Source organism: Nelumbo nucifera, chromosome 7, assembly GCF_055504915.1.
Source record: "Nelumbo nucifera cultivar China Antique chromosome 7, China Antique-T2T, whole genome shotgun sequence".
NCBI lineage: Eukaryota > Viridiplantae > Streptophyta > Magnoliopsida > Proteales > Nelumbonaceae > Nelumbo > Nelumbo nucifera.
The window spans coordinates 20,791,271-20,817,536 of record NC_142655.1 but is presented as its reverse complement, the minus strand read 5'-3'; the positions used below and the strand labels follow the sequence as shown (position 1 = coordinate 20,817,536).

The window sequence follows — 26,266 nt, the reverse complement described above, 5'->3', positions numbered from 1 at the left end:
TAGAATGTGACATTTAAAACCTCCTAATCACATAGTTATTTTAAAAAAAAAAACATATTTTCAATATCATCTCTTAAAAAAATATTATTATCTTGCTTCGAAATTATGTTTCATCATCATTTACCAAAAACATGTTTCCAAACATAGTTTTTTTTTTTTACTTGGAAGCAAAGATAACTTTGAATCAATTTATGAATCTTAAAACAAATTTTAAACAAGTGTGTACCAATTCATCGCATTTCATGCAGCTTACTAACATGTTTCTCGCAACATCACATAGAATTCTTAAGAAATAAGCATTGATCACCAATGTAGCTTATTCATTACAGGCTTGGTTTACTAGACCCAAGCACCACCTCTGGTCTAATCCCCCGGTTGTAATAAGTCCCTAGCAACCATAGGTGCTCAATCACAATTCCCTAGCAATTCCGGGAGGCCATGGCAGCCCTAGACCCTCATCATAATTCCTTGACAACCCCAGGAGGCCCTGACAACCCTACGTGGCCCTACCAACCATACGAGGCTCTGGCAACTACAGACGCTCATCATAATTCCCTAGCAACTTAGGAGGCCCTAGCAACCTTAGGCACTCATCACAATTCCATGACAACACCAAGAGGCACTCATTGCAATTCCCTGGCAACCCCGGGAGGCCCTAGCTACCCCATGTGCTCATCATAATACCCCAACAACCCAAGGAGGCCCTTGCAACCCAAGACACTCATATCATAAAACCTTGGCTACCTAGCAACCCCAAGCGAGTGCCTCACAAAGCCCTGGCTTCCCTAGGCATTGCACATTACTAATGAAGTTTTGGACACTAGCAATCTACCTTATCTTTGTCTATATCACAAATAGACATAGATATTGTAGACCACAAAGCTTACTATAATCAAATAGTTGCACAAAAACTTGACACTAGTGAGCTTCAACACTATCCATCTCATGCCAAAACTTTCAGATAAAACACTCTTTCAATTGATTGTTAATCTTTCAACACATTGACCAAACTACGTGACTATATATCACACACATAATTCAAATAAAACGACATATATGGATCATGATTTGCAATTTTACCATATGAAGAATATCAGTATGCTATAACAAAGCAATTGCAACAAATGCTCAAGAGTAATATTATGCACCTTCCAAAATTCTACACAATAAATGGGGGGAGTCCTATCACCTTTGTGCCATATTTTCCCCTGTCTAATATTTCACTAACCAAAACGCAAAGTCCTAATACTGTAAACTATTTTCGAACCTTTTCTAGTTTTCCAACAACTTTACTAACAATACAATCACATTAACCTCACAACATATATAGTGCTATACAATCATTTGGATGTTCCAACAACTTTAGGCACGTATCCCTGCGTTGAGGTTCTATATACACCTCTCGACAAGGCATGCTCAACCCAACCCTAGAAGAATTTAAATGGGGGGCTACAAATTGGACTTGGCCTTCCCTCTCTCAAATGTTTCTTGGTATAATGGCTTCTATCAAGAAATAGGGGGGCAGTAAACTTAAAATGACAAATCATAATAGACATGATTCTTGACAGAAAACCTTCCATCAAGAAACGTGTGTGTGTGTGGGGGGGGGGGGCTAAATTAAAGGAAACACTAATCTATACCTTACAAAATGCTCCTATGGTTTCACCATCACTTACACCTTCAACGCTTTGTACATGATTCGATTGAATTAGAAAAACAACTACGAGTCAAAATGACAACACCAACACCCATACCCCAAGTCAAGTAGGTCCAGTCATACCCCTCATTCCAACAGAGTATAAAATCACAAAGTTTCTTTTCTTTTGCAACACCAACAAATCCACAATATATAACAAATTAATCAACTCCCCCATTCTTAATTGTCTAATCACAGATACATGACGCTAGACAGGCAAAGAAAATCATAAAGGATGCTTATTTACAAGAATACTCTTAATAATAAGCAAAGGTTAATAGTAAGTACATGTGGCTCGTCGCCATCAGAACTGTACTGAAAGACCTAAATAAGGACAACATAGAAAATCCCTGCCGAGGAGAACAAAACGATCAAAATTGAATAATACACTAAACAATGTATGAGGAACTAAAGTAATTGAAACTTCTTTGTAATAGCAAGATGACACTTTACTAAAATAATGCAAGGATCACACAATTGCGATGAGCACAGAAGGCCATCCAAGGCTTATGATGGGCATAAGAAACCTTCTGGTATTTGTAATGAGCACAAAATTCTATTCAAGACTAGAGATGAGCATAAAATGGCATCGCAAGTCTGTGATGTACCTAATACATTACCAGTACCTTGCGATAAGCATAGAATACATAACAGTTCATGCTGTGATGAATGATGAATAAAGCTTAAGCACCGAAGATAACTATTTTCAGGTGACTTACGCTTTTTCTAGTCACAACAAGCTATGATGAGGCATCTCGAGGATGACTAATGAGACAATCGAACACGTCAACCATACCAATATCTTATCCTAGACACGTGGCCAAGAGAGAACCCATAAAGGGATGTAGCCAACGTGTTGTCATAGGGTGACATAATGGGTTGCTTAGCTAGAGGTTTTTCTTGGTGTTTCTTGAGGCTCCTAGCCAATTTTGCATATTTTTGGGGTGTTCAGAGGCATTTTGGGGTGTTTGGAGTGTCCTCCTTGTGTCTAGAAGGGCTAGATGTTGGTGGAACTCTCTAGAACCTTGTAGAACAATCCAGTTCTGTGTGAAACACCCTAGAGGGGTTAGGAGTAATCTAGACTTTCTCTATAGTGTTCTTGTATCTTATGGAATGGGCATCCCCTACAAGATTGTAGAAGGTATAACGTTTTAGAGGTGCTTGTAGATGATGCCAAGTGTACATAGTTCTAGAGGATTCCTTGAGGGGGTTAGTGTATAAATAGGGGTCCCAATAGGAATCCAAGTTGTAAAAGCATTATTTGAGTTGTGCAGTACAATATCTTCATCCTACAATACTTGGTATGCTCTTGTGTGCTTTGGTGTGTGTCCTTAGCATTTAAGAAACCTAGCAAGAAGGGTTTTGGGCGTACGGTTTGATTGACTTGCTTGGAGGGCCAAGTGAATGCTATACGACTTAGCCAACGAGAGCAGTCATGTCGTGATAGAGTGCTAGTTATGTGAAAATCCTCAGGAAAAAGGAAACTACTCCTAGAGGGTCCCACTAGACACGTAGTGAAACCCCAAATGGCATTCATTTGATAGCTGATATAAAGATAGAGATCTTTTATCTTAATAGGAAAAGTCCTCTTTTGGAATCTTCAACTCAGCCCTACCAAACGGGTCCTTAACCTTAGAAAACCTACCTTGGACCAGGTATTGATTGGCGAAGTCAAAACTTTCATCCTTTTTTCCTAACCAATACAGTGAAATTTTATATCATAAGAATACTAGAGTTTCTGACTATTTCTATATATTAATTATTATCCAACCATAAAAAAAATATATTAATTCTTGTCCTTATCTGATTACAACTAAGTCAAGATTGACCTGTTCATCCTTCCTATTCTTCACATACTCTAAATCATGTTTACAATATCAACCAGCAATGGAAGTATAGGTCAAGCAATATCCCCCGCTAAACAGAGCATTATGGATGAAAATCTTTGTTCAAGAAAGATATGTGCCAGGTTTCTGGAAAGCAAGCTGACAGGTATCAAGATGACTGCTTCTAACTCTCACTAATTCTTTGAAGAACAGTTCAAGAACAAGATTTCAAAGAAATGAGAGCAGTTGTAGACTAAGTAACTAATTATTTTAATTAATAAACAAATGGTTTGTTTAATCCTAGACTGCACGCAGAGACTACTAGAAGACACAAGAGACCATTTCGTTAGCTTCATTCCATAAATAGCACGGCTCTCATGCCAACCTTCTCACCCGCCATCAATCGACAAACCAATCTGTTCCTTCAAGAATTCCAAATTGATTACAAGTAGTGAAAAAATGGGTTCTCGGATGCTCGCATTTCTTGCCATTTTGGCCCTTTGCTCTCAAGCTTTAGCCTCAGATCCAAGTCCCTTGCAAGACTTTTGTGTTGCCATCAACGACACTGAATCTCCTGGTACTATATGCACACTCTCATGGCTTTACTTTCCCATTCTTTCCCTTTGTTTTCTTCCATATCCAATTAACATTATATAATGCTGTTTGGTTTTACTTCAAATGCTTTCATTCTTTGCTATCAACTGTTGTTGACAATTTTGTTATTGTTTTCTGAACAGTGTTTGTGAATGGGAAGTTCTGTAAGAATCCCAACTACACAACAGCAGATGATTTCTTCTTTTCCGGCCTTGACAAGCCTGGAAATACATCCAACCCTGTTGGATCCAAAGTCACTCCAGTAAATGTGATGCAACTACCTGGTCTCAATACTCTTGGCATTTCCTTGGTCCGCATAGACTATGCTCCCTATGGTCTCAATCCGCCCCACACCCACCCGCGAGCCACCGAGGTTCTGGTTGTGTTGGAGGGCAGACTCTACGTTGGCTTCGTCACCTCCAACCCGGACAATCGCCTCTTTACCAAGGTCCTGAACAAGGGAGATGTGTTCGTGTTTCCTGAAGGTCTCATTCACTTCCAGTTCAATGTGGGGCACACCAATGCGGTTGCCTTTGCCGGTTTGAGCAGTCAGAACCCTGGTACAATCACCATTGCTAATGCTGTGTTTGGATCCAAGCCACCCATCAAAGATGATGTTCTTGCAAAGGCATTCCAAGTTGACAAGAAGGTGATTGATTACCTTCAAGCTCAGTTCTGGATGGACAATAACTAAAATAAAACATTAGGCTACTACTGCTTCTAATTACTTACTATATATGTAAGCGCAATTCCTTATGTAACCATTCTTAAATATTATAATAATGCGATTGTTTTTCTTTTCATCTCTGATTCCGTCGCCTTAAGGTTAATTATAATAATGCATAATTACGGCTTTCTGTTTGATTCCTACGTGAAAACAAGAAATTAAAAGATGGTCTGCTACATTTTGGAAAACTGAGAAGTGAGAATGGTTAAATCCATGATATAACCGACCCACCTAGACACAAAGTATTCAAATTAAGCTGGCCTGATCAGCCAACTTTTCTTATATATACATTTTTTTTTTCTGAAATTGACTGAAACTTCTGTATTTTAAAAGGATTCACGAAAGACAAAAGGGTAACCAATCAGGTGGGTTTTCATCAAAATTAAAACCTTTTTGGTATCATGTTTAATTATTTCCGATTTTGAAGTTAGGACCAGACATACCTACCAAATGGTCTTGGTACTCTCTGCCAGAAATCAATACAAGTAATGGTGCTAAGAGAGATAAATGCTTCAAAGTATCGTCATACAACATGAAAGCTCATCAAAAGCCATACAACAAATGCTTGTACATTTTGTTTTCCACTTAATTTTGAATACAAAGAACATTGGGTATGAGCAGCCCAGTTACATTTCCATGGACATGATTGCAAGCGGAACTAACTTTTTGTCCAGGAGTCGCCGATGATAACTTTATAGACTTCAATGATATTCCGGTGCAAGGGAATGAGGAACTGCAATTGAAATTGATAGCCACTTCTGTGCTTGAGGTTCCAACCATATCGGCATATTGAACATCGCTTATTTGGATACCAGTAGGCTTCAACAAGGAACAAGTATAAGAGAAATTATTAAACTTTGAATTCATCCACATATACATGATACAACAAACAAGAATTATACATTAATTGTTTTATTTCATATAATATAGGGAGGAGAGAGAGGGAGTCTCACCAATTCTTTGCATGCACCGCGTACACTGCAATAATTCTGATCAATAATTATAGGGTTTTCTACATTGTTGAAGTTTATTCTCTTGAATGAAATCTTTTTACAGTAACCTTTTCCCGTCTGTATAAAAAAATGAATAAAATAAAAAAGAGGACTATTGAAGACCCAGTTTCATATATATAATATCAATCAAGGTTTTAAAAATCAGATTAGACATAGAACCATTTTAGCTATTGGTTTTTATGCCGAAACGGTCCAGTTATCTGGTTCGAACAGATGATCCGTTCTGATTTAATAAATAAGAAACAAGCAAAACCATTGTTCGTATCATTGTGATACGCCCCATATTGTATCAGAAATGGAGATGAATTGGTGGGTTTTTCAATTCCATACCTGCCATGTCTTGATCCTCACTCCATTGGTCGTGTTGGTAAAAGAGGCATTTCTAACATGAATATTCTCTACTTTAGAGAATGAACCATCCTTACCTAAGCTTCCAATGCTGTCATACACAAAATAAATCAAAAAAAAAAAAAAAAGTGCAACATTTTATCAAATTACTATTTCTAAAAACTTAAGCTGCTAAGTGAGGTCATTGAATAGTTTTATTCTCTAACATGCCCCTCACACGAAAGCCCATTGGGCTTGAAGTGTGGACAGCACAGGCCCACCCATATCTTATGCTGAAACTTAATTAATTATAATGGAGTGACAAGAACCAGTCAAAATGACTCTGATACCATCTCAAAGAACCAGTCAAAGTGGCTCTGATACCAACTGCCATGTTTGTTTTAAAAACAAAACCAACCATCTTGTCAAACCAAACCAGATTTCCTACCTGCCATGAATTGCAGCCACACATCACCGTCTTGAATTGTGAGATGTGTGGCTGCAATTCACAACGGATAGAGTGTGGGTAGAAAAATTGAGTAGGAAATCTGGGTTCTTGTCGAACATCCCCTAGTGTAGCATGAGTTAACTTACCTTATGCCATGACCTGGACCGCAAATAACATCATTGATCACAATATTTGAAGTGTAATCCCCTATAGAGATACAATCATCACCTGTTTGGCATAGATTTAGTTAAAATGGGAAAGATGGAGAATGAGAAATGATGAAAAAGAATGAGAAAGCTAAAATGAATGACTTAAGAGGGAATAGAAGTTACCAGAGCTTATTTTTGTGTGTTGGATTAACATGTCTTGGGCTGATTGGATGTGGATACCATCAGTGTTTGGGCTATGTCCAGGTGAATTTATGGCAATTCCATTGATATAAAACCCAGTACATCCCATGACGAGGACATGAGTTTGTGGGCTATTGATGAACTGAACATTGCTGAGATGGATTTGGTTGCACTTGAGGAATTTCATCGTCTATATTTACATTTATTTAAAAATTCATTAATACTTTTATTAAAATTCTCTACTTATATTAAAATGAAAAATAAGAAGTCATATATCCTTCCCTAGAATTTGAATTTCATTTTCACAAAACCGTTCTCACAGCTTTTTGTAACCATGCATTGAAAATATTTCCGTATTTATATATTTTTTATTCACAAATGCACAATTGCAAGGGGCTGTGAGGATTGAGAGTCTAGATCTCTAATTTGTAATAAAAATACATTACTAGAGGGGAAATACTTACAGTTGGTGCCAATTTAGTGCATCCCTGAAATTTTATTCCACCAAAAATAAGTTAACATTCCATTAATTTTTAGTAATTAAAAATATCTTTAAAAATTATTGACAAAAAAATATAATTAAGATTCTACTCACATTCCCAGGATGGTATCTGCATGACTGATCCCACCAATCAGAACCCCGTCCATCAATGACTCCAGATCCACTGACTCTGAGTCCACTTACAGAAGTGAAAGCCATCCATAGGCTTTGGTCAATCCCCTTCCATGTATCAGTTGTGTTGGGGGCAATTATGGTTCCCATTATCTATACAAATTCAAATTTTGAAATGGGAAATGGACCCATTATACTTAATAGTTAATACCAAAATGTTCAAAAAATAAAAAAGTAATAATCAAGTAAGTGGTTTCTAGTTTTTTATTTGTTTTTGCTTTTATTTTGATTTTGTACCTTAACACTGATGTTCTGAGCCAAGCAAGGACCCTTAAAAATAACAGGCTTCACCAAAAATGTGAGTCCTTTTGGGACAACCATGGTAGGAATGCCTGATGATGCTGAGCACATCATGTTCCAAGCTTTCAAAAATGCCTGCAAATAGGAATTAAAAATTGCCTTGTGATTATTAAATTTCTTTGAGTTGATATCAAAGGAACCCAAATAAGCCGGTGTGGAGCCATTCTGATTCTAACTGTTTGATTGAATGGAGTTGAAGAAATGAACATTTCCCTTTGAGAATGAGAATTCATTCCAGCTGACTTCTTTTGAATCAAATAGATAAAAGGAATGGACCATTTTTGTTTCGGTTCCTTTTTTCAACTATGAACCAAACAGACCCTAAAATTGTTATAAAATTTACCTGGGAATCATCTCTTTTGCCGTCTCCAACTGCTCCATAACGTACAACATTAAAGCTTGTTGAGCCTCCTTTATTAATGCCAAGGCTTGTCGTATTTATGTTGATTGTATGCGCCATCAAATTTCTTTCTGCATTCAAGCATGTTGGCATACAGGAAACCATAGCTAGAACTACTAGCAGAACAGCCAGAAAATCCTGCAAAATAAAAGAAAAATTGATGAGTTATTTGGCTCACATGGGCAATGCCTAAGAACCCAAATCATATTTTAATATTTTGAGTTAAGAAGCTCCTCACCATGATAATCAGAAGAAAGAAAGAAAACACAATCTTATTCCTGTAATAACACTGCTCTTCTTCACATGAAGTGCAGTTGATGATATGAAAAATATAATAATTAAATTATTTTAATAAATAAAGAAATAAACAACTATCTAATTAGTACAACTTGATTTCCTTTAACTCTGATTTCTCAGAGTTGAAAGGAAATCTTATCACAGCTGACTTTTGCAGTCTTGTATACCTCCTTTTATAGGAGACTTTTAGTGGTTATGCTTCACATGTTTTTAAGGGTGTTAGTAGTTAGACGGTTTTAACTGTAATTTATTTATAACCAAATAATTCCAACTCACAAACTAAATATAAGTTGGTCAAAATATACCTAAGATGGATAAGGAGAAGAAGGGTGAGATTAGCTCAGCCGTTGTGCAGCCAGTAACATCACACATGACCCGACTCTTACCATTAGCACTAGTCCGGATCTCCTGTCCACGAGAATTCTGTCCATGTTTATCACAGCCACACATGGAGAATATCTCATCCTTTGCATAGAATTATACAGGAGGAGATGTTCCCAATTCATGGGGGTCAGTGTATTGTGGGTAGTAGTGGGCAGAGTTCTCGTGGGCAGGAGATCCAAAGTCCATTAGCACCAGCCGAAATCCTTAAGACTCCATGACCTAAGGACATTAAAGCCCCAACCCTAGAATCGTATGATGGTACTACCGACCCAATTGACCACATTGATAGTTTTCAGGCCCTAATGCAACTTCATGGGGCAAATGATGCAAGCCTTTGCATGGCTTTCTTGGCCACATTCAAAAAACAAATCTTGGATGTCGTACTCAGGACTGCCCACGGGCACGATAAAGAGTTGGAGTCAATTCGTGGAAATCTTCACCATGAACATCGCCACCCGGTAGTAGGCGAAGCAGATCACCAAGAAAGAGTAGGTCACCACACCAGAGTTCCAGATTAGGCTAGCAATCTAGAACCCCACCAGTCCAAACCCGCAAGAAAGGCCACCCCCCAACTCAAGCAAGAAGAAAATTTCTACTTTTCTAGGTTGGGACTTTCGAAGGGAAGTCGTCGAGCAATTTGTACCCAAACCGGTGGGACAAGTAATAGCTAAATTTGTTCAGGGCACTGGTAGGGTTTTGTTTGATTTGGAAAACCGAGGTGAAGGTCTTTATATTAAGAGGGAGGTCGTGGTCAAAGAAAAGAGAGACTGTAACGACCAAGGTATGAACAGAGTTAAAGTGCAACTGATCGATGGTAACGTCATAGAACTTTAATGCTTCAGGAATGAAATGGTGAAGTGGAAAGTAGAGCCCGACCTTCAAGTGCTCCGTGAAGACAACTATTTCATTATTGTCATGTTCTCGGGGAAAGCCACCCATGGAAAGAGAATAGTCGTAGTGGTCAGGGAACCTATACCGAATGGCTAAGGCACGAATCTCCTTGGTAGACATCTAGGTGGGACCGAAGTGGTCTGGTTCTCTAGGACGAGCTGGTCAGTGGGAAGATGAGGCCCTTTTGTGGGAACCCCGTCGGTCTCAGACCGAGGTAGCCTCCTCGGCCATACCAGACTAGACCCTATCTTCGCTAGACCCACTACCCAACATACTTAAAAGCAAGGAAAACGAAACGAAGCGAGTAAGGAAGCTGACTTACCAAAAAAGGGAGAAAGACTGACATAACAACACCGAAAACACTAGCGATAGCATGACTTTGTGACCTCTAAATGCGTGAGAGCTCAAAGTAGGTCAAAGAAAAATGGGTCCCCTAAGGCTCCTATTTATAGCCGGTATAACCAATCATGGATGGTCCAAATCGATCAAATCCAATGGCTCCCAGGAGGGCGACCACTCGAATTTCAAGGTCGAAACCGATTGAGTGCATCTTTGACGTCCATGGAATTTATAGTCTACATGACGTCTGTGCATACTCGAGACATGATCTTACCCGAAGGTTGAGTTAGTTGGGTCGTTCAGATTTGACTCGTAGGTCAGATCTCGGCCAAACCAGAGACCAGGCCAAATTTGCCAAAACTCGTCGTGAACTCCCACCTCGAGTTGAGCACCTCAGACATGGGAGTAGGGGGGTAACTGATGAGGGGTAATTTGGCCCGACCCATTAGTATGCGGACACGTGGAACGACCTGATGATTAGATGACACCTTAGCATTTTTGAGCACCTCAACAGGCTAAGTCAAATCGGGCACCTTCGTTACCTCGGCTAAGACCGAGGTTCGAGCAGCTTGTGGTGTCTCGACTTGCTGAGGTTCCACATAGCCTCTTCTTGAAGCAAGCCAATTGTCTCCGACCTCTTTGGGATCACACTGCATGTCAACGAGCCTTATCCCTATCTCGCTCGGATTGGGCGGACTCGATAAGCCTTATTAGCTCACACGAAGTCTACCTTTGGGTAAGAAATGGACTCTTGGTTACACAGGTTGGTGATCTCGGATATGTTTTGTGGGGCCTACAGCAGCTCTCCTATATAAGGGCATCACCTCCAGTCTCACAAGCTATACGCGCTTTTGCTCTTTGATTAGCATTCTAAGCTCTCAACTCTCTCAAAAACTTCCTATGCTAACTTAAGCATCGGATTGCCCACACCGGGTAAGGTACCCCAAGACCTTTGACCTACTTGTCTTGCAATTCAACCTGGCCACGTAACAGATCAATGTCCAAACTGCCTTCCAGTAGGGGGTTGATCAGATTGCACATCATCAATTTTGTTTTGGGTTTTTATTTTATTGTGCTTCTACTTCGGTTCTCATTTCACTTTATTTGTATTGTAATGAGACAAAATAAGTTAAACTTTGAAATAAAAATAAATCAAAATTTGCACCCATATCAATTATGCTTAATAATTTTGGATCAATGCAAATAAATTTGCATCGCAACCAAACACAACCGTGATAATTGGTTATATATCAAATTTGTATCATTCAATACCAAACTGTTACAAGTCATTGGTAAACGTGACAAATCAATGCATATCTGCCACAAATCGTTATATAAATTCATATTCAACTGTTAAAACCATACTTTGACCATCATCATATCCACAAACCATTGCAAACTGGTTATAAACATTTACAACTCACACTCCACCATCATCATATCCGGTTTGACTCTACTTTTCAACAGTTTGACTTTGAGCAGAATCCGGATGAGCCCTGTGTTTACAGGAAGACCAGTGAGGATAAGGTTACGTTCTCGGTTCTATATGTAGACGACATTCTACTCATTGGGAATGATGTAGGAATGTTGACTATAGTGAAAGTATGGCTTTCGCAGCAATTCTCCATGAAAGATCTTGGAGAAACCTCTTATATCTTGGAACTTCGACTCTATAAAGATAGATCGAAGAGGATAATAGGATTATCCCAATCTACTTATATTGACAAAATAGTTAAAAGATACAGTATGGAGAACTCAAAAAAAATGAAATGTTCCTTTCGGGCATGGAGTCACTCTCTCCAAGGGGTATGTCTCCCAAGACACTTGAGGAGATTGAAGGCATCAAGGAAATTCCCTATGCCTCTACCGTAGGGAGCATCATGTATGCCATGCTGTGCACTCGACCAGACATTACTCGGGCCATGAGTGTACCAATCTAACTCAGGACAAGAGCATTGGACCGCTGCGCAAAACATACTGAAATACCTACGAAGGACAAAAGAGTTTTGTCTAGTATTCGATGGTTGTTCACTACAGATCCTTGGGTATACCGATGTTGGTTTTCAGTCATACCCAGATGATAAAAAGTCTACATCTGGATACATCTTTACGGTGGGGTCCTGTGCAGTTAGTTGGAAAAGCAACAAACAAGGGTCCACTACAGATTGTCGAGGTTGAGTACATTGCCGCAAGTGAATCTGCCAAAGAAGTCGTATGGATGAAGAAGTTCATTCAGGAGTTAGGAGTAGTTCCATTCAGCACATCACCCATTCCATTGTTGTGTGACAACACTGGAGATATTGCGCAGGCTAAGGAGCCATGAGTCCACTCGAAGTCAAAGCACATCTAGAGGAAGTACCATGTACTACAGGAGATAGTTGGAAGAGGGGACGTCCTGATTTAGAAGGTAGCATCAGTAGAAAATGTAACAGACCCATTGACTAAGCCACTAACACAGAAAGTGTTTGAGAAACACGTGGAAAGTATGGGACTACGGCTTATACCCGATTGGACCTAAGTGTAAGTGGGAGCTGTTAGACAGTGTATACCCTTAGCTCCAATCAGCATGATGTACATTATGACATTTATTGTAAATGAATAAAGTACATATTCGATTCATGTTATTATGGTGTGTTTTGGTGTAATACCCTTAAACTGGACACATATGAGACTCGTGTTAGTTTAGAATCTTCACAGCCGTTGGATAGATCTGGGGAGATTTATCTTGCCAAGACTGACACTGATGTACCACCAAGTTGGTTGGGGTGGCTTGTCTCAACTACCAGGGTGAGACCTGAGGTACATGTAGTGTGGGTTTTCTTGAAACCCTGAACTGGCCAAAATTCTAATATTGCCCTGGACCTTGGAGATAGATAGGCAAAACTGGAATGTTACACATAACCCCTAGACTTGATTATGATACTGCACTAAGTGTCAGATTGGGTTGTCTTTGATATACCAACCAGTGAGATCCTTAGAGGGAGTCAAAACCTGGGTATGTTGCTACAGTCCGAGAATTCATCTGAGTTGGTTGATCATAGTGACAGGATCAACCTCTTTGTCGGACAAAGTGAATGATTGGGGATGCACTCTCTCTAATGGAAACCTATACTATCGGCAGTTGATTTCAACCGTTGAAATTTGTTTTGCAAAATATATTTATATAGAGATACACACACACACACACACACACACACACACACACACACATATATATATATATATAAATTATGGTTTAAAAATGTTTGCAGAAGGTTTTAATTCTCGGGATCCATGTGAGTAGAGAGTGCAGCACTACACCTTGCAGTTGAGGGAGAGGTCCTCTCTTGTCAGACAGTGTTTGATCATTATGGGCTGAGAGATTAAGTGTAAGACCATTAAGCGTTATACCTGATGGGTTAATCTTGCATCTGCCCACAGTCCTTGGGCCTTCATAAGATGGCTGGACCCAATGACCATTTAGTGTAAATGTTGGGCCCATTAAGAGCCCATAGTGATGGATACAGGGATTCACTATGTTCAATAGTGAATTCGGCCAGGCGTTGTAACAGAGGCTAGGCTGAACCCATGTGACTAATGTGTAGATCAATGATAGGGTCCCACGTCATACAAAGAGAGCCAAGTTAGTCAACATTAAAGTGGAAGTGAGCCTGAAAGCTTAATGGGCCTAAAAGTCCATTTCGAACTAAGTTAATTAGATTTATTAAATAGGGGCGGATCTGGGATTTGGATCAGTATATAAGATTAGGGATTATCTTTATCCACTTAAAGAGTCCATATCCAAATAAAGATTTGGATCAAAGGAACTTCTAATTTGATTAGGAAGGCTGATCTTTATCTGCAGATAAGATAAGGGATTATTCTTATCACTTAAAGAGTTCAGATCCAAATAAAAAATTTGGATTAGGAAACTCCTAATGGGATTAATAAATTGTCTCTTTAAAGCTATAAATAATAGAGCAGGACAAACCTCCAAAGACACATTCATTGAATACAGAGAGAAGACCACACAGTTAGACTGCTCTTGCCTTCTGCTCTTTTTCTTCCTGTTCTTACCGCCCTACCCTGTTCGATCTCCAGTTCTTGCCAGAAAAAACAATTTAGAAGTTGTGCTCACTGTCCCATTCGATTCTTGCTGAATAATCACTAGTTCTTGGTGAAGAACTATCTGCTGATCCTGCCTCACCCTAAGATGTGCCATTTTCAATGGATGAAGGATTTGGTACTCTCTGTGGATTTTCAATTCAAATTGATTCCAACTGTGAACCAATTAAACTGACCTTTATAAGTTAAAAATAAATTCTTGATATATAATATAATGTCAATACTTAACCCAACCAGGCAAGTTCAAAAGGGGAAAGAGGAATGGATCTTTTCCACTAACAAAAGTGAAATGTAATTAATAAATTATTTAAAGATAAAAAGCATAATAGTTTAAATAAAGAAAAACAAAAAATAGAAGTTTTTTTCAACTGTTTTAATTCATTATATATATATATATGGGGTGATCCGAGTTCAATATGATTTTCAATTGAATTCTATTATCTGATCTGAAAATCCGACATTATGTTATCCAAATCCAATAAAAATAGGATCAGATTCGGATTGAATTGGATCATTGTCTGGTCCATTTGCACCCTTACCTAGAAGCCATGAAAGTTCTGATACAAGATGGTGCAGCCTGGAGTCTAAAGGCGAAAGAGTTACAAAGAAAGCCGATGGCAGCGACACTAAACCTCTAGCTTAGTTTTGCAACCCAACAACGTCCAACAACCTTAACCTCTACACAAGTACATGGTGCTAAGGTTTTAAATCTCTAATGCTCTAGAATGAAACCTATTAGAGCAAAGGGTAGGAATAACTGAAGAAGAACATACAAAACATAGTGTGGCCATTGTTCAGTCTTTTCTAAAAGAAATGCAGCACAAGAAACTAACGCCTAGTAGATCTAGTTTCACTTATGCTAAATTGATCTGGTATGGGTAGGTCGCAGTTCCATGTTTTTCAAAATCGGACTGGATTGGATGACTGAAAAAACCGAGAATCAATCAGGTGACTGGTTTCATTTTATCCCAGATATTGACCCAGGTAGTTGAACCGTTCAAACCATTTGAACCGACCAACGGTTTTGGCCATTTTTAATTTTTTTTATTTTTTTGTCAGAACGGAACATCTGTTTGGTTCGAATGATCGAACCATTTAACCCAAAAACCAGACCCCTAACTGGTTCGTTATCCGGTTCGGTTTTAAAAACCTTGCGCAATTCTATATTTTATGAGCATGATGGTTCGTCCAATTTAGAAAATGGCTGAAAATAAGACAACCAATAGGAATGGCAACGGGGCGGGTTCTAGGAGGGGATCATATTCCCCGTTCCCGACCCCGACTATAAAAGTAACCCTTGTTTCCGTCCCCGATACCCGACGGGGACCCAAATCCCCGAAATTTTTTTAGATAACGGTATTCATTTGAAAAATAAATTTACTTAAAATAAATAAAAATTTTAAATTATAAATAATTTTTTAAATTTATTTTGTTATATACATATAATATAAATAATATATATATATACATAATCGGGGTCGAGACGGGGTGGGGACCTCAATCCCCATCTCTGACCTCGACCCTAATCGAGGATTTCTATTAATCTTCATCCCCATCCCCGCCTCGTCAAAATAATTTCCATCCTGACTCTATCAGATCGGGAAAGTCAGATCCCCGCCAAGATGGAGAAAATTGCCATCTCAAATTACCACTACAGGCCACCATAAAAGAAATCTCTCTCTGATGTTGAGCCAATAGCCTTTTAAACACACACAGATATATATATATATATATACATATATCCAATTGATCGAAGGTCAAGAGATCTGAACGCAACCAGGCCAGTGGGAAAGAAGAAAGGGGAAAGAAGAATTTTTTCTTTTCTACCCTCAAGAAGAATATAAAAGTGACGTTGTAATTAATACCCTACTCTAGCAGACAAGCTTCAACCTTATCACTACCACATGAGAACTTTAATCAATTGAACATTTCAAGATGTGATATCATTTTGGAAAGGGTCCTATAAATCATGAATTTATCTAATCAACTTCATTTTTAAGCAAGTGAAGCTTTTGGAGAGCCGATGTTATTTGGGGCCGTTTGGGAGAGCTCCAGCTTTAATTGAGCTGTGCACTTTGAGGAAACTATACTATTAAAACCCAGCTTCACTGAAAACTTGTTTTCTTGGATTCAGTGAAAGCATAATTGGGATTTCCTCAGGTTTCACCAATTAGCCTAACTTAGAAGCTTTTCGTGTGAGAACCACTGAAAACTTGTTTTCTCGTACCCGCTTATAAGTTATATTAATTGGTGAAAAATCCGGAGAGCCCAATTTGGCTACTAAACTAACCGGTTCAACCTCCTCGAATAGTTAATCCTCTAGAACACATCAAAGCATCTGAACCAGTTTAGCTAAATCTTCAACTCAGCCCAACCAAACGAGCCATGAGAAAAGGTTTAAGAAACCGACCTTGTGGACAGGTATTGATTGGCAAAGTCAAAGTTTCATTCTTTTGAGGAAAGTCCAAAGAACCAGATTTCAAAGAAATTAAATGAGAGCAGTTGTAGACTAAGTAACTAATTAATTTAAATAAACACATGGTTTGTTTAATCCTAGACTGCACGCAGAGAATTGTTCTCCAAGTGGTCGTTCAGGTCTGTGTTTTCCTTGTACATCTCCAAGGTAGTCTTAAATTTCGGGGGTAGAGGCTCGGTAATGATATCAGGGAAGAAGGCATTCATTCTCTAAAGGGAATTGCTCTGTCAGGTTGAGGTATCAGTTCGACCTTCCGTAATTTGCCAGAGCTCGGCTTTGACAATGCTAAGCTTGGCTCGGAGTTCGGCAAACATGGGGTCGGGCATGACCCGTACGCCATCTCGGTCTTCATGAGCTTGATGGCGGTCGGCGCAGACTCCGGAGTGCTCGGAGTTAAGACCGCATGCTTCGATCTTAGCACGGTAGTCGTTCAGGACATCCCGGAGGTCCGAGACGTGAGGGGAAGAGGCTCAACGCCGGCCCTTGGCCCTAAAGTTGGCGCTGGGGCGATCGCGGCATCCGACTTCATCTCTCGGCTTGGCCCTTCGGCATCGGTGATGCTGCTCGAAGGGCTGGCAGCTATTCTTCGTTCATTCTGGTTCTTCCTCCCTTCGGCTAGGAGGTCTGGAGTTTCCCCCCTTCGGCTAGGAGATCTGGAGGTCTGGGAGAGCGGGTCGACTGGACAACTACTACCAGACTCGGAAGGCTCGGTCCGCTGCGCGTGGCCAAGGATGGGGACCGATTGGCTGGTGGATCCATGCCAGCCCGGCTGTGTGGACTCCCCGGCGGGGCGGTCACCCTGGGGGCGACCTCTTGCCTAGGGGTAGTTCTACTCGGCATCGGTGAGCATGGCCTGGAACTGCTCATTGATGACAAGATTTTGTGTGTTCCTTGTTCTTCGTACCATGTTGGTTAGTTGGAGCTGAGGGACCTGATAGCTTGTCAAAGTTCTTTTTAGGAAACGTCTTAGCAACGTTTCCCACAGATGGCGCCAATTGTTGATGCTTGGATTGGTTGAGGACAACAAAGTAATTTCGTCCCTAGGCTCTTGAGGCTGACCGAAGGCTTCGAGGGTTCAGAGAGGTTGTTGCCAAAGCTGAGGTATGTAGGCCGAGGAGGAGGGAGCTCCGAGCACTGCAGAAGCCGAAGGTGGGTGACCGAGGTACTACAAGACAGAATACGTCAGAGGCCCCGGGTGAGAACCCAAGGCAGAGTCTCCGACGGTCAAGTTAGTACGGGGTACGAAGAGGGGAACCAGAGTACGATTTGTGAGCCCAATTCCAAATTCAAACTGTAAATTGCATTCAATCCCTGTACCTGAAGGGGGGCACCCATATTTATACTTGAGTTGCCTGAAGGTAGGTGGAGATGAACGCCTGAAATGGGTGTCATACGAGGGCAGTCAAAGAGCTCCGTAGGGATGCATGGGCACCTCGCGATAGGCACAGTACGAGAGGAGCAGGGTAACCCCTGCTATAACGGATCTCATTCCCGAATCTAGCAATCATGGGCTGGGCCTCCCAGCCTCAAATGGGCTGAGTTGAGTCACCCCACATCAAATACCAAACTGTTACAAGCCATTGGTAAACGTGACAAATCAATGCATATCTGCCACAAATCGTTATATAAATTCATATTCAACTGTTAAAGCCATACTTTGACCATCATCATATCCACAAACCATTGCAAATTGACTACAAACATTTACTCCTCACACTCCATCATCACTACATACTTAACTGTTACAAATCCATAACAAACTGATAATCAACTTTTACAAATCTATACATGCCTGCATATTTCATATTTAATTATCCTATTAATTAACGCTATTAAAAATTACCACTAAGTTATACCACATTACCACTAATACCAATTAAGGAGAAAAAAAGACATTTTAATCCATTTTTATCAATTTAATTTTCTTACCAATACTATATCAACCATAAAAATAAAACATATAAAGCAATTAATATTGCTAAAGTTGAAATTCTAATTATCAAAGAAGAAGGAGTCCTATTAAAGCCACATCATTGAAAAGTACAACATTAATTTTTTTTCAGAAACAATGAATCGAGTAACATGAAGAGGACCTTTTCCTCTTTTTTAGGATGAATAAAAGTTTTCCCTTCTATCTTAATTAATCTGATTAGAGCATGGTAATAAAGACTGACATGGTCGTCCTTATTGTGTTCACATATTCTGAACTCTCAAGTAATCTCCAGCTACTCAGATTAAATAAATCCTCTTTGAATTATTAAGGGTTAGGGTTCTAAGAGAAATCAATGGGTATATTCATTAGGATATATATACTTGAACAATCTGATAATTTCAAATGAACGAAAATCTTCTGGAAAGCAAGTTTGTAGGTGTGACATGAGTAGATAACTGTTTCTAACTGTCATTAATTAATTCCTGCAAGTAGGGATTATGGATAATATTTCAAGGGAATGGGAGCAGCTGTCGAATGAGTAATTAATTGTACTAAACAATTGGGGTGTTTAATTAGTCCTGGATTGCATGCGGAAACCACAAGGCACTAGACGACCAATTCGTTGGCTTCATTCTATAAATAGAAGAGTTTGAATGCCTACCTTCTTACCCATCAACCAAGCAATTTAATTGTTCTGTCGATAGTTCTATTCGCAGGTGAAAAATGGATACACGGATGCTCGCAGTTCTTGCCCTCTTGGCCCTTTGTTCTCAAGCTTTAGCCTCTGACCCAAATCCTCTGCAAGACTTTTGTGTTGCCATTAAGGACACTGAGACTCCTGGTACTACATCTGCTCTCCCATTCTTTCCCTTTGTTTTTCTTCTATCACTTGCACAAAATGCAGTTCTGTACTTCCATGTATTCAACTAACATCATATTTACTTTTTAAGGCCTTCGTTGCTTTTGGGATTCCGAAAGGAAAAGTTAGTTAGTGGGATTATGGTTTTTATTGACTATTTTACCTATATTCTTATTTTAAAAATATGTGGGATTTATAGAAAATTTAATTTTCCGAGGTATCACTTATTTTGGTATGTGAAACCCTTTTCAGACTTGGGAAAGTTGATGAGCTTCCCAATAGATAGTAAATGAAAAAAAAAATTAAAATGGTCGAAAAGGCCCCCATAAGATATATTTACCCAAGTAAATTAAACAAAAAAAAGAACCATTTCTTTGTTCACAACTGTTGTTGACACTTGACAATATTCTTATTTTTCTGAACAGTGTTCGTGAATGGGAAGTTTTGCAAGAATCCAAACTATACAACAGCAGATGATTTCTTCTTTTCCGGCCTTGACAAGCCCGGAAACACGTCCAACCCTGTTGGCTCCAAAGTCACACCTGTAAATGTGATGCAATTGCCTGGTCTCAATACTCTTGGCATTTCCTTAGTTCGCATAGATTATGCTCCCTACGGCCTGAATCCACCCCCGCGCCACCGAGGTGTTAGTTGTGTTGGAGGGTACACTCTACGTAGGCTTCGTCACATCCAATCCTGAAAATCGCCTTATTACCAAGACCCTTAACAAGGGAGATGTATTTGTATTCCCAGTTGGTCTCATTCACTTCCAGTTCAATGTGGGGCACACCAATGCCGTCGCCTTTGCCGGTTTGAGCAGTCAGAACCCTGGTACAATCACCATTGCTAATGCTGTGTTTGGATCCAATCCACCCATCAAAGATGATGTTCTTGCAAAGGCTTTCCAAGTTGACAAGAAGGTGATCGATTATCTTCAAGCTCAGTTCTGGATGGACAACAACTAAAACTAAAATATTACTACTGCTACTACTATTACTATCAATAACTGATTAAGTATATGCGCAGTTCCTTATGTAAACGAAGGTGGTTGTTGTACACTTTATAACGAAGATTATATAATATAATGTGATTGGTTTTTTATCCATTATAATCTTAAATTTCTCAAGTTGATTTTCTACGTGTAAATAAGAAACGAGTGTGGGGTGTGGTTGGATACATAGCACCTAGTTCACAATATTCACTTGGACTGAGGAATTGAGGTACATGGATATATCCCTCTACCAAGATAGGTTTAAACATGGATATATCCCCCTACCAAGCAGATCCTTGGTATAGGGAAATGTATTCAGCAGCTCCATTGCCACAAGTTATTTATTTTGGTGAATTTATTCATCAAGTTATTTTATTTTTCAAGTAAATAAGATAATGATCATTTTAATTATAAAAGTTTATTATTAAAGAGACATTCTTATATCATCCAATTGTTATCAATTTTCTCTTTATGGGGTCAGAAAGTTATTTATCCACCTGTGAGATAGGTATCTAGGAATATTAACTTTTCTTGATCCCACATAAATCTGAAAAAAGAATATGGGTTTCTTAATTAATGGGAATCAAAATCCCATTGATCAACTTTTCAACTATCAAAATCCAAAAAACGAACACCCCTTTAATGTTAAAAGCAGAGAGAACAAACTCAACAAACAAACAAATGCAAATAATTCAATATGAAAACATGGTTTATTTCAAAATGATCATGTTAATTTTTGATAATCCAAATATTCATATTATAACTTAATTTATATGTTTTGATTTTAGATTCTAGGTTCTGAAATGCATCCAGATATTAGAATGTTATCCAAATCCTTATTTTGCAATTGTAGAATAAAACTCAATGTTAATAATTAATCAATCCCACCGCTTCCCTTGTATAAGTGGTGCATACGAGCCTAAACTTTTAAGCTTAACTTGATAGAAAAATTTAAGATTTTGGTTCAGGCTTCAATTTGGTTAGAATTAAAAGTTTTAGCTTAAATTTGACTTGTCCCAAAAGTTTATATGTTTGAGATATTTCATAAATATATGATCCTAAATATAGCTAAGATAGCTGAGGAGATATATGTCTTGCTCGCGCTGCCTGTTTCAATAAATGGTGAATGACCTAGTAGGTGATTGGCACTCAGCATCGTTTTCTGAGAAAGTGGTGCTTAATTTTTGTTTGGAAACGATGTTGTCACATATATAGACTGTTTTCTGGGAAAACAACATTAGTTTTGTTTGGCACTAGTATTGTTGAACCTTTTTCAGTATTGGTCTATATTATCCAACGTGAATTAAACATTTGCACACACAATTTCAAAATCACTTTGTCTCTCTCTCTCTCTCAGTCTGGTCTGCTATTGTCTCGTAAAAAGTTTTTTGGAGACTCTTCAAGCTTTGCTGGTTGAAAATTCTCGCCCAAAGCTCTGTTGTATCCTAAGAATGAATTTGCCTATAACCCAACAACAACCTCAATGAAACTGAGTGGGGACAAATAGCATTCTAAAGACAGTGTCTTCAGACATGTCTCAGAACTTTTCCTCCAAGTTTCAGTGACCCTATTTCCCAACAGATGCCATTTCATTGCATTGCTGGAAGCAACAGGCTATTTTTTGAGAAAACATTGTATTTGGCGTTTCTTCATACCATACTTTCCTGATTTCCAAGATGTGGTTAGGAGCAACAATTTTTTTTTTTTCAGAAAAATAATACCAAATAAGAGGTCGTTTTCTGAAACACCACTTTTTCTGATGTAGTGCCTCCGTGTTCCATTTTATGTAATTGATGCCAAACACCGCCCTAGAATTGATGTCTTACGTGGCATACAAATTCGATATGATACATTGCAGACTTCGAGAAAGAAATACATAAAGCGTTACTAACCAAAACCATTGGATCAATAAAAATGATTTCAAAGCTAGGGGTGCAACAACAAGTTACCAAATGTAAGACGTACTGCATATTATGCTATCCCCATCTGAAAGCAACCAATTAACAACGTCCTTTGGATTAATACAATATGATGTCAGATGTCAGTGTATAAGTTTTCTGTTATCCCCATCTAGAAGCAAGCAACCAACGTCCATTGGATCAAATACACTATTATGTCAGATCTGGGTGTACAGGTTATCACAAACATGGTTTTTTAACCGCATTTGACCCGCCGTTGATCTGGATGGTCAGACCGTTTGGCCCGGAAATTGTCTAGGCAACCGATTCTATTTTATCCCAAATTCGATTTTGATTAAAAATCATTAAAAAAAATCAATAATCCGTTGATTCGAATGGTCAAACTGTTAATCCGTTCAATAGTTTTTGGCGTTTTTTATTTTTAATTATTTATTTAATTTTTTTGTGTTAGAATGGGCCGTCTGTTCGAACCGAGCGATCAGATCGCCAACCCAAAAACCGGTGGCCAGAACGGTTCCATTTCCAAATCGTTTTTTAAAACGTTGATCACAAAGCGTAAGATAGACATCTTGGCTTCAATCCCCGTCTCAATGCCCAACACTGTTTTTGTATTTTATTTATTGAGAAAAAATAGAGAAAAAGATGATTAAATGTGCATAATCACAATGTAAAGAGATGTGATGATGCATATTCTATCACTACCCCAATGTCTTAGGTTGTGTTTGGCACCATTGCAGTTTCTTCCTAGAAAGTTTTGGGATTGATCATTAGAAATTGACGAGAGAAATGAGTAGTTATGTTACAAAAGAGAGTTACTTCAACTGAAAAAAAATATATGTAGGGACTGATCATTGCTCTTTAGAGTTGAAATACCAAATTTGATACTTCAAGTAACAACAATAATTTGTATTAATCAATCCAAAGCGTTTCTGATTATGTGACATAACAGTTCATATTTTAACACTAATTTTATTCATCAACCCCGAATGTTTCATGAAGAAATAACAATGGTACCAAACATAGTTTTAGTGAGTTGCTTGAAATGGGGATACTAAAGTGAATATGCCTAGTAAACAAGCAATTGCACCATACAAAATCACAGTTGAAATAGAGTAGACAGTGTGGCCATTGTGCTGCTATTTTTAGATGAAATACAGCACAAGAAACTAGCACGTTACCGAAAACCATCTTAGAATGGCATTTCCCTAAATGAGAGAATGACAATTCTCAACCCCCCCCCCCCCTCCTGGGAATGACCCTATTTCCCAATAGATGCCACATCATTGCATCGCTAGAAGCAACGGGCTGTTTTTTTAGAAAACATTGTATTTGGCGTTTCTTCATACCATACTTTCCCGATTTCCAAGATATGGTCAGAAGCAACATTTTTTTTTTCTGAAAAACAGTACCAAACAAGAGGCCGTTTTCTGAAGTACCACTTTTTCTGATGTAGTGCCTCCGTTGTGCCATTTTCTGGAATTGATGCCAAACACCACCCTAAAATTGGTGTCTTACGTGGCATACAAATTCGATATGATATATTGTAGACTTCGAGAAAAAAATACATAAAACGTTACTAACCATTGGATCAATAAAAATGATTTCAGATCTAGGGGTGCAACAACAAGTTACCAAATGTAAGACGTACTGCATATTATGCTATCCCCATCTGAAAGCAACCAATTAACAACGTCCTTTGGATTAATACAATATGATGTCAGATGTCAGTGTATAAGTTTTTTGTTATCCCCATCTGGAAGCAAGCAACCAACGTCCATTGGATCAAATACACTATTATGTCAGATCTGGGTGTACAGGTTATCACAAACATGGTTTTTTAACCGCATTTGACCCGCCGTTGATCTGGATGGTCAGACCGTTTGGCCCGGAAATTGTCTAGGCAACCGGTTCTATTTTATCCCAAATTCGATTTTGATTAAAAATCATTGAAAAGGTCAACAATCCATTGATTCGAATGGTCGAACTGTTAATCCGTTTAATAGTTTTTGGTGTTTTTTATTTTTAATTATTTATTTAATTTTTTTGTGTTAGAATGGGCCGTCTGTTCGAACCAAGTGATCAGATCGCCAACCCAAAAACCGATGGCCAGAACGGTTCCATTTCCAAATCGTTTTTTAAAATGTTGATCACAAAGCGTAAGATAGACATCTTGGCTTCAATCCCCGTCTCAATGCCCAACACTGTTTTTGTATTTTATTTATTGAGAAAAAAATAGAGAAAAAGATGATTAAATGTGCATAATCACAATGTAAAGAGATGTGGTGATGCATATTCTATCACTACCCCAATGTCTTAGGTTGTGTTTGGCACCATTGCAGTTTCTTCCTAGAAAGTTTTGGGATTGATCATTAGAAATTGACGAGAGAAATGAGTAGTTATGTTACAAAAGAGAGTTACTTCAACTGAAAAAAAATATATGTAGGGACTGATCATTGCTCTTTAGAGTTGAAATACCAAATTTGATACTTCAAGTAACAACAATAATTTGTATTAATCAATCCAAAGCGTTTCTGATTATGTGACATAACAGTTCATATTTTAACACTAATTTTATTCATCAACCCCGAATGTTTCATGAAGAAATAACAATGGTACCAAACATAGTTTTAGTGAGTTGCTTGAAATGGGGATACTAAAGTGAATATGCCTAGTAAACAAGCAATTGCACCATACAAAATCACAGTTGAAATAGAGTAGACAGTGTGGCCATTGTGCTGCTATTTTTAGATGAAATACAGCACAAGAAACTAGCACGTTACCGAAAACCATCTTAGAATGGCATTTCCCTAAATGAGAGAATGACAATTCTCAACCCCCCCCCCCCTCCTGGGAATGACCCTATTTCCCAATAGATGCCACATCATTGCATCGCTAGAAGCAACGGGCTGTTTTTTTAGAAAACATTGTATTTGGCGTTTCTTCATACCATACTTTCCCGATTTCCAAGATATGGTCAGAAGCAACATTTTTTTTTTCTGAAAAACAGTACCAAACAAGAGGCCGTTTTCTGAAGTACCACTTTTTCTGATGTAGTGCCTCCGTTGTGCCATTTTCTGGAATTGATGCCAAACACCACCCTAAAATTGGTGTCTTACGTGGCATACAAATTCGATATGATATATTGTAGACTTCGAGAAAAAAATACATAAAACGTTACTAACCATTGGATCAATAAAAATGATTTCAGATCTAGGGGTGCAACAACAAGTTACCAAATGTAAGACGTACTGCATATTATGCTATCCCCATCTGAAAGCAACCAATTAACAACGTCCTTTGGATTAATACAATATGATGTCAGATGTCAGTGTATAAGTTTTTTGTTATCCCCATCTGGAAGCAAGCAACCAACGTCCATTGGATCAAATACACTATTATGTCAGATCTGGGTGTACAGGTTATCACAAACATGGTTTTTTAACCGCATTTGACCCGCCGTTGATCTGGATGGTCAGACCGTTTGGCCCGGAAATTGTCTAGGCAACCGGTTCTATTTTATCCCAAATTCGATTTTGATTAAAAATCATTGAAAAGGTCAACAATCCATTGATTCGAATGGTCGAACTGTTAATCCGTTTAATAGTTTTTGGTGTTTTTTATTTTTAATTATTTATTTAATTTTTTTGTGTTAGAATGGGCCGTCTGTTCGAACCAAGTGATCAGATCGCCAACCCAAAAACCGATGGCCAGAACGGTTC

The 26,266-nt window shown here is 38.6% G+C and overlaps 2 protein-coding genes and 1 pseudogene across 3 annotated transcripts; 2 read left to right on the top strand and 1 right to left on the bottom strand.

The window, feature by feature from the left end:
* The first annotated feature begins 3,880 nt into the window (after nt 1-3,880).
* On the top strand, nt 3,881-4,919 carry LOC104593623 (putative germin-like protein 2-1). The gene is made up of 2 exons (XM_010253568.3): nt 3,881-4,099; nt 4,260-4,919. Exons 1-2 carry the CDS (start codon nt 3,982-3,984, stop codon nt 4,808-4,810), a joined length of 669 nt encoding a protein of 222 aa, XP_010251870.1. The 5' UTR covers nt 3,881-3,981; the 3' UTR covers nt 4,811-4,919.
* Nucleotides 4,920-5,332: 413 nt separating this feature from the next.
* LOC148790255 (putative polygalacturonase At3g15720) lies at nt 5,333-8,813 on the bottom strand. Its single transcript, XM_088891978.1, has 10 exons — nt 8,593-8,813; nt 8,298-8,492; nt 7,892-8,029; nt 7,577-7,747; nt 7,446-7,469; nt 6,964-7,171; nt 6,778-6,859; nt 6,187-6,295; nt 5,797-5,913; nt 5,333-5,662 (listed from the first exon to the last, which is right to left on the bottom strand). Exons 1-10 carry the CDS (start codon nt 8,593-8,595, stop codon nt 5,429-5,431), a joined length of 1,281 nt encoding a protein of 426 aa, XP_088748104.1. The 5' UTR covers nt 8,596-8,813; the 3' UTR covers nt 5,333-5,428.
* Nucleotides 8,814-19,398: 10,585 nt separating this feature from the next.
* On the top strand, nt 19,399-20,759 carry LOC148790254 (putative germin-like protein 2-1; annotated as a pseudogene). Its single transcript, XR_016078720.1, has 2 exons — nt 19,399-19,619; nt 20,063-20,759. The product of XR_016078720.1 is annotated as a putative germin-like protein 2-1 (transcript).
* Nucleotides 20,760-26,266: the final 5,507 nt, after the last annotated feature.

Excerpts from the sequence above, each read along its gene's own strand:
- LOC104593623 (XM_010253568.3), top strand. The coding sequence starts at position 3,982 with ATGGGTTCTCGGATGCTCGCATTTCTTGCCATTTTGGCCCTTTGCTCT. Across the intron at positions 4,100-4,259 it reads CAACGACACTGAATCTCCTG|TGTTTGTGAATGGGAAGTTC; the intron begins GTACTATATGCA and ends TTTTCTGAACAG.
- LOC148790255 (XM_088891978.1), bottom strand. Across the intron at positions 6,860-6,963 it reads ACACACAAAAATAAGCTCTG|GTGATGATTGTATCTCTATA; the intron begins GTAACTTCTATT and ends TATGCCAAACAG. Across the intron at positions 6,296-6,777 it reads GGTCCAGGTCATGGCATAAG|CATTGGAAGCTTAGGTAAGG; the intron begins GTAAGTTAACTC and ends TGTGTATGACAG.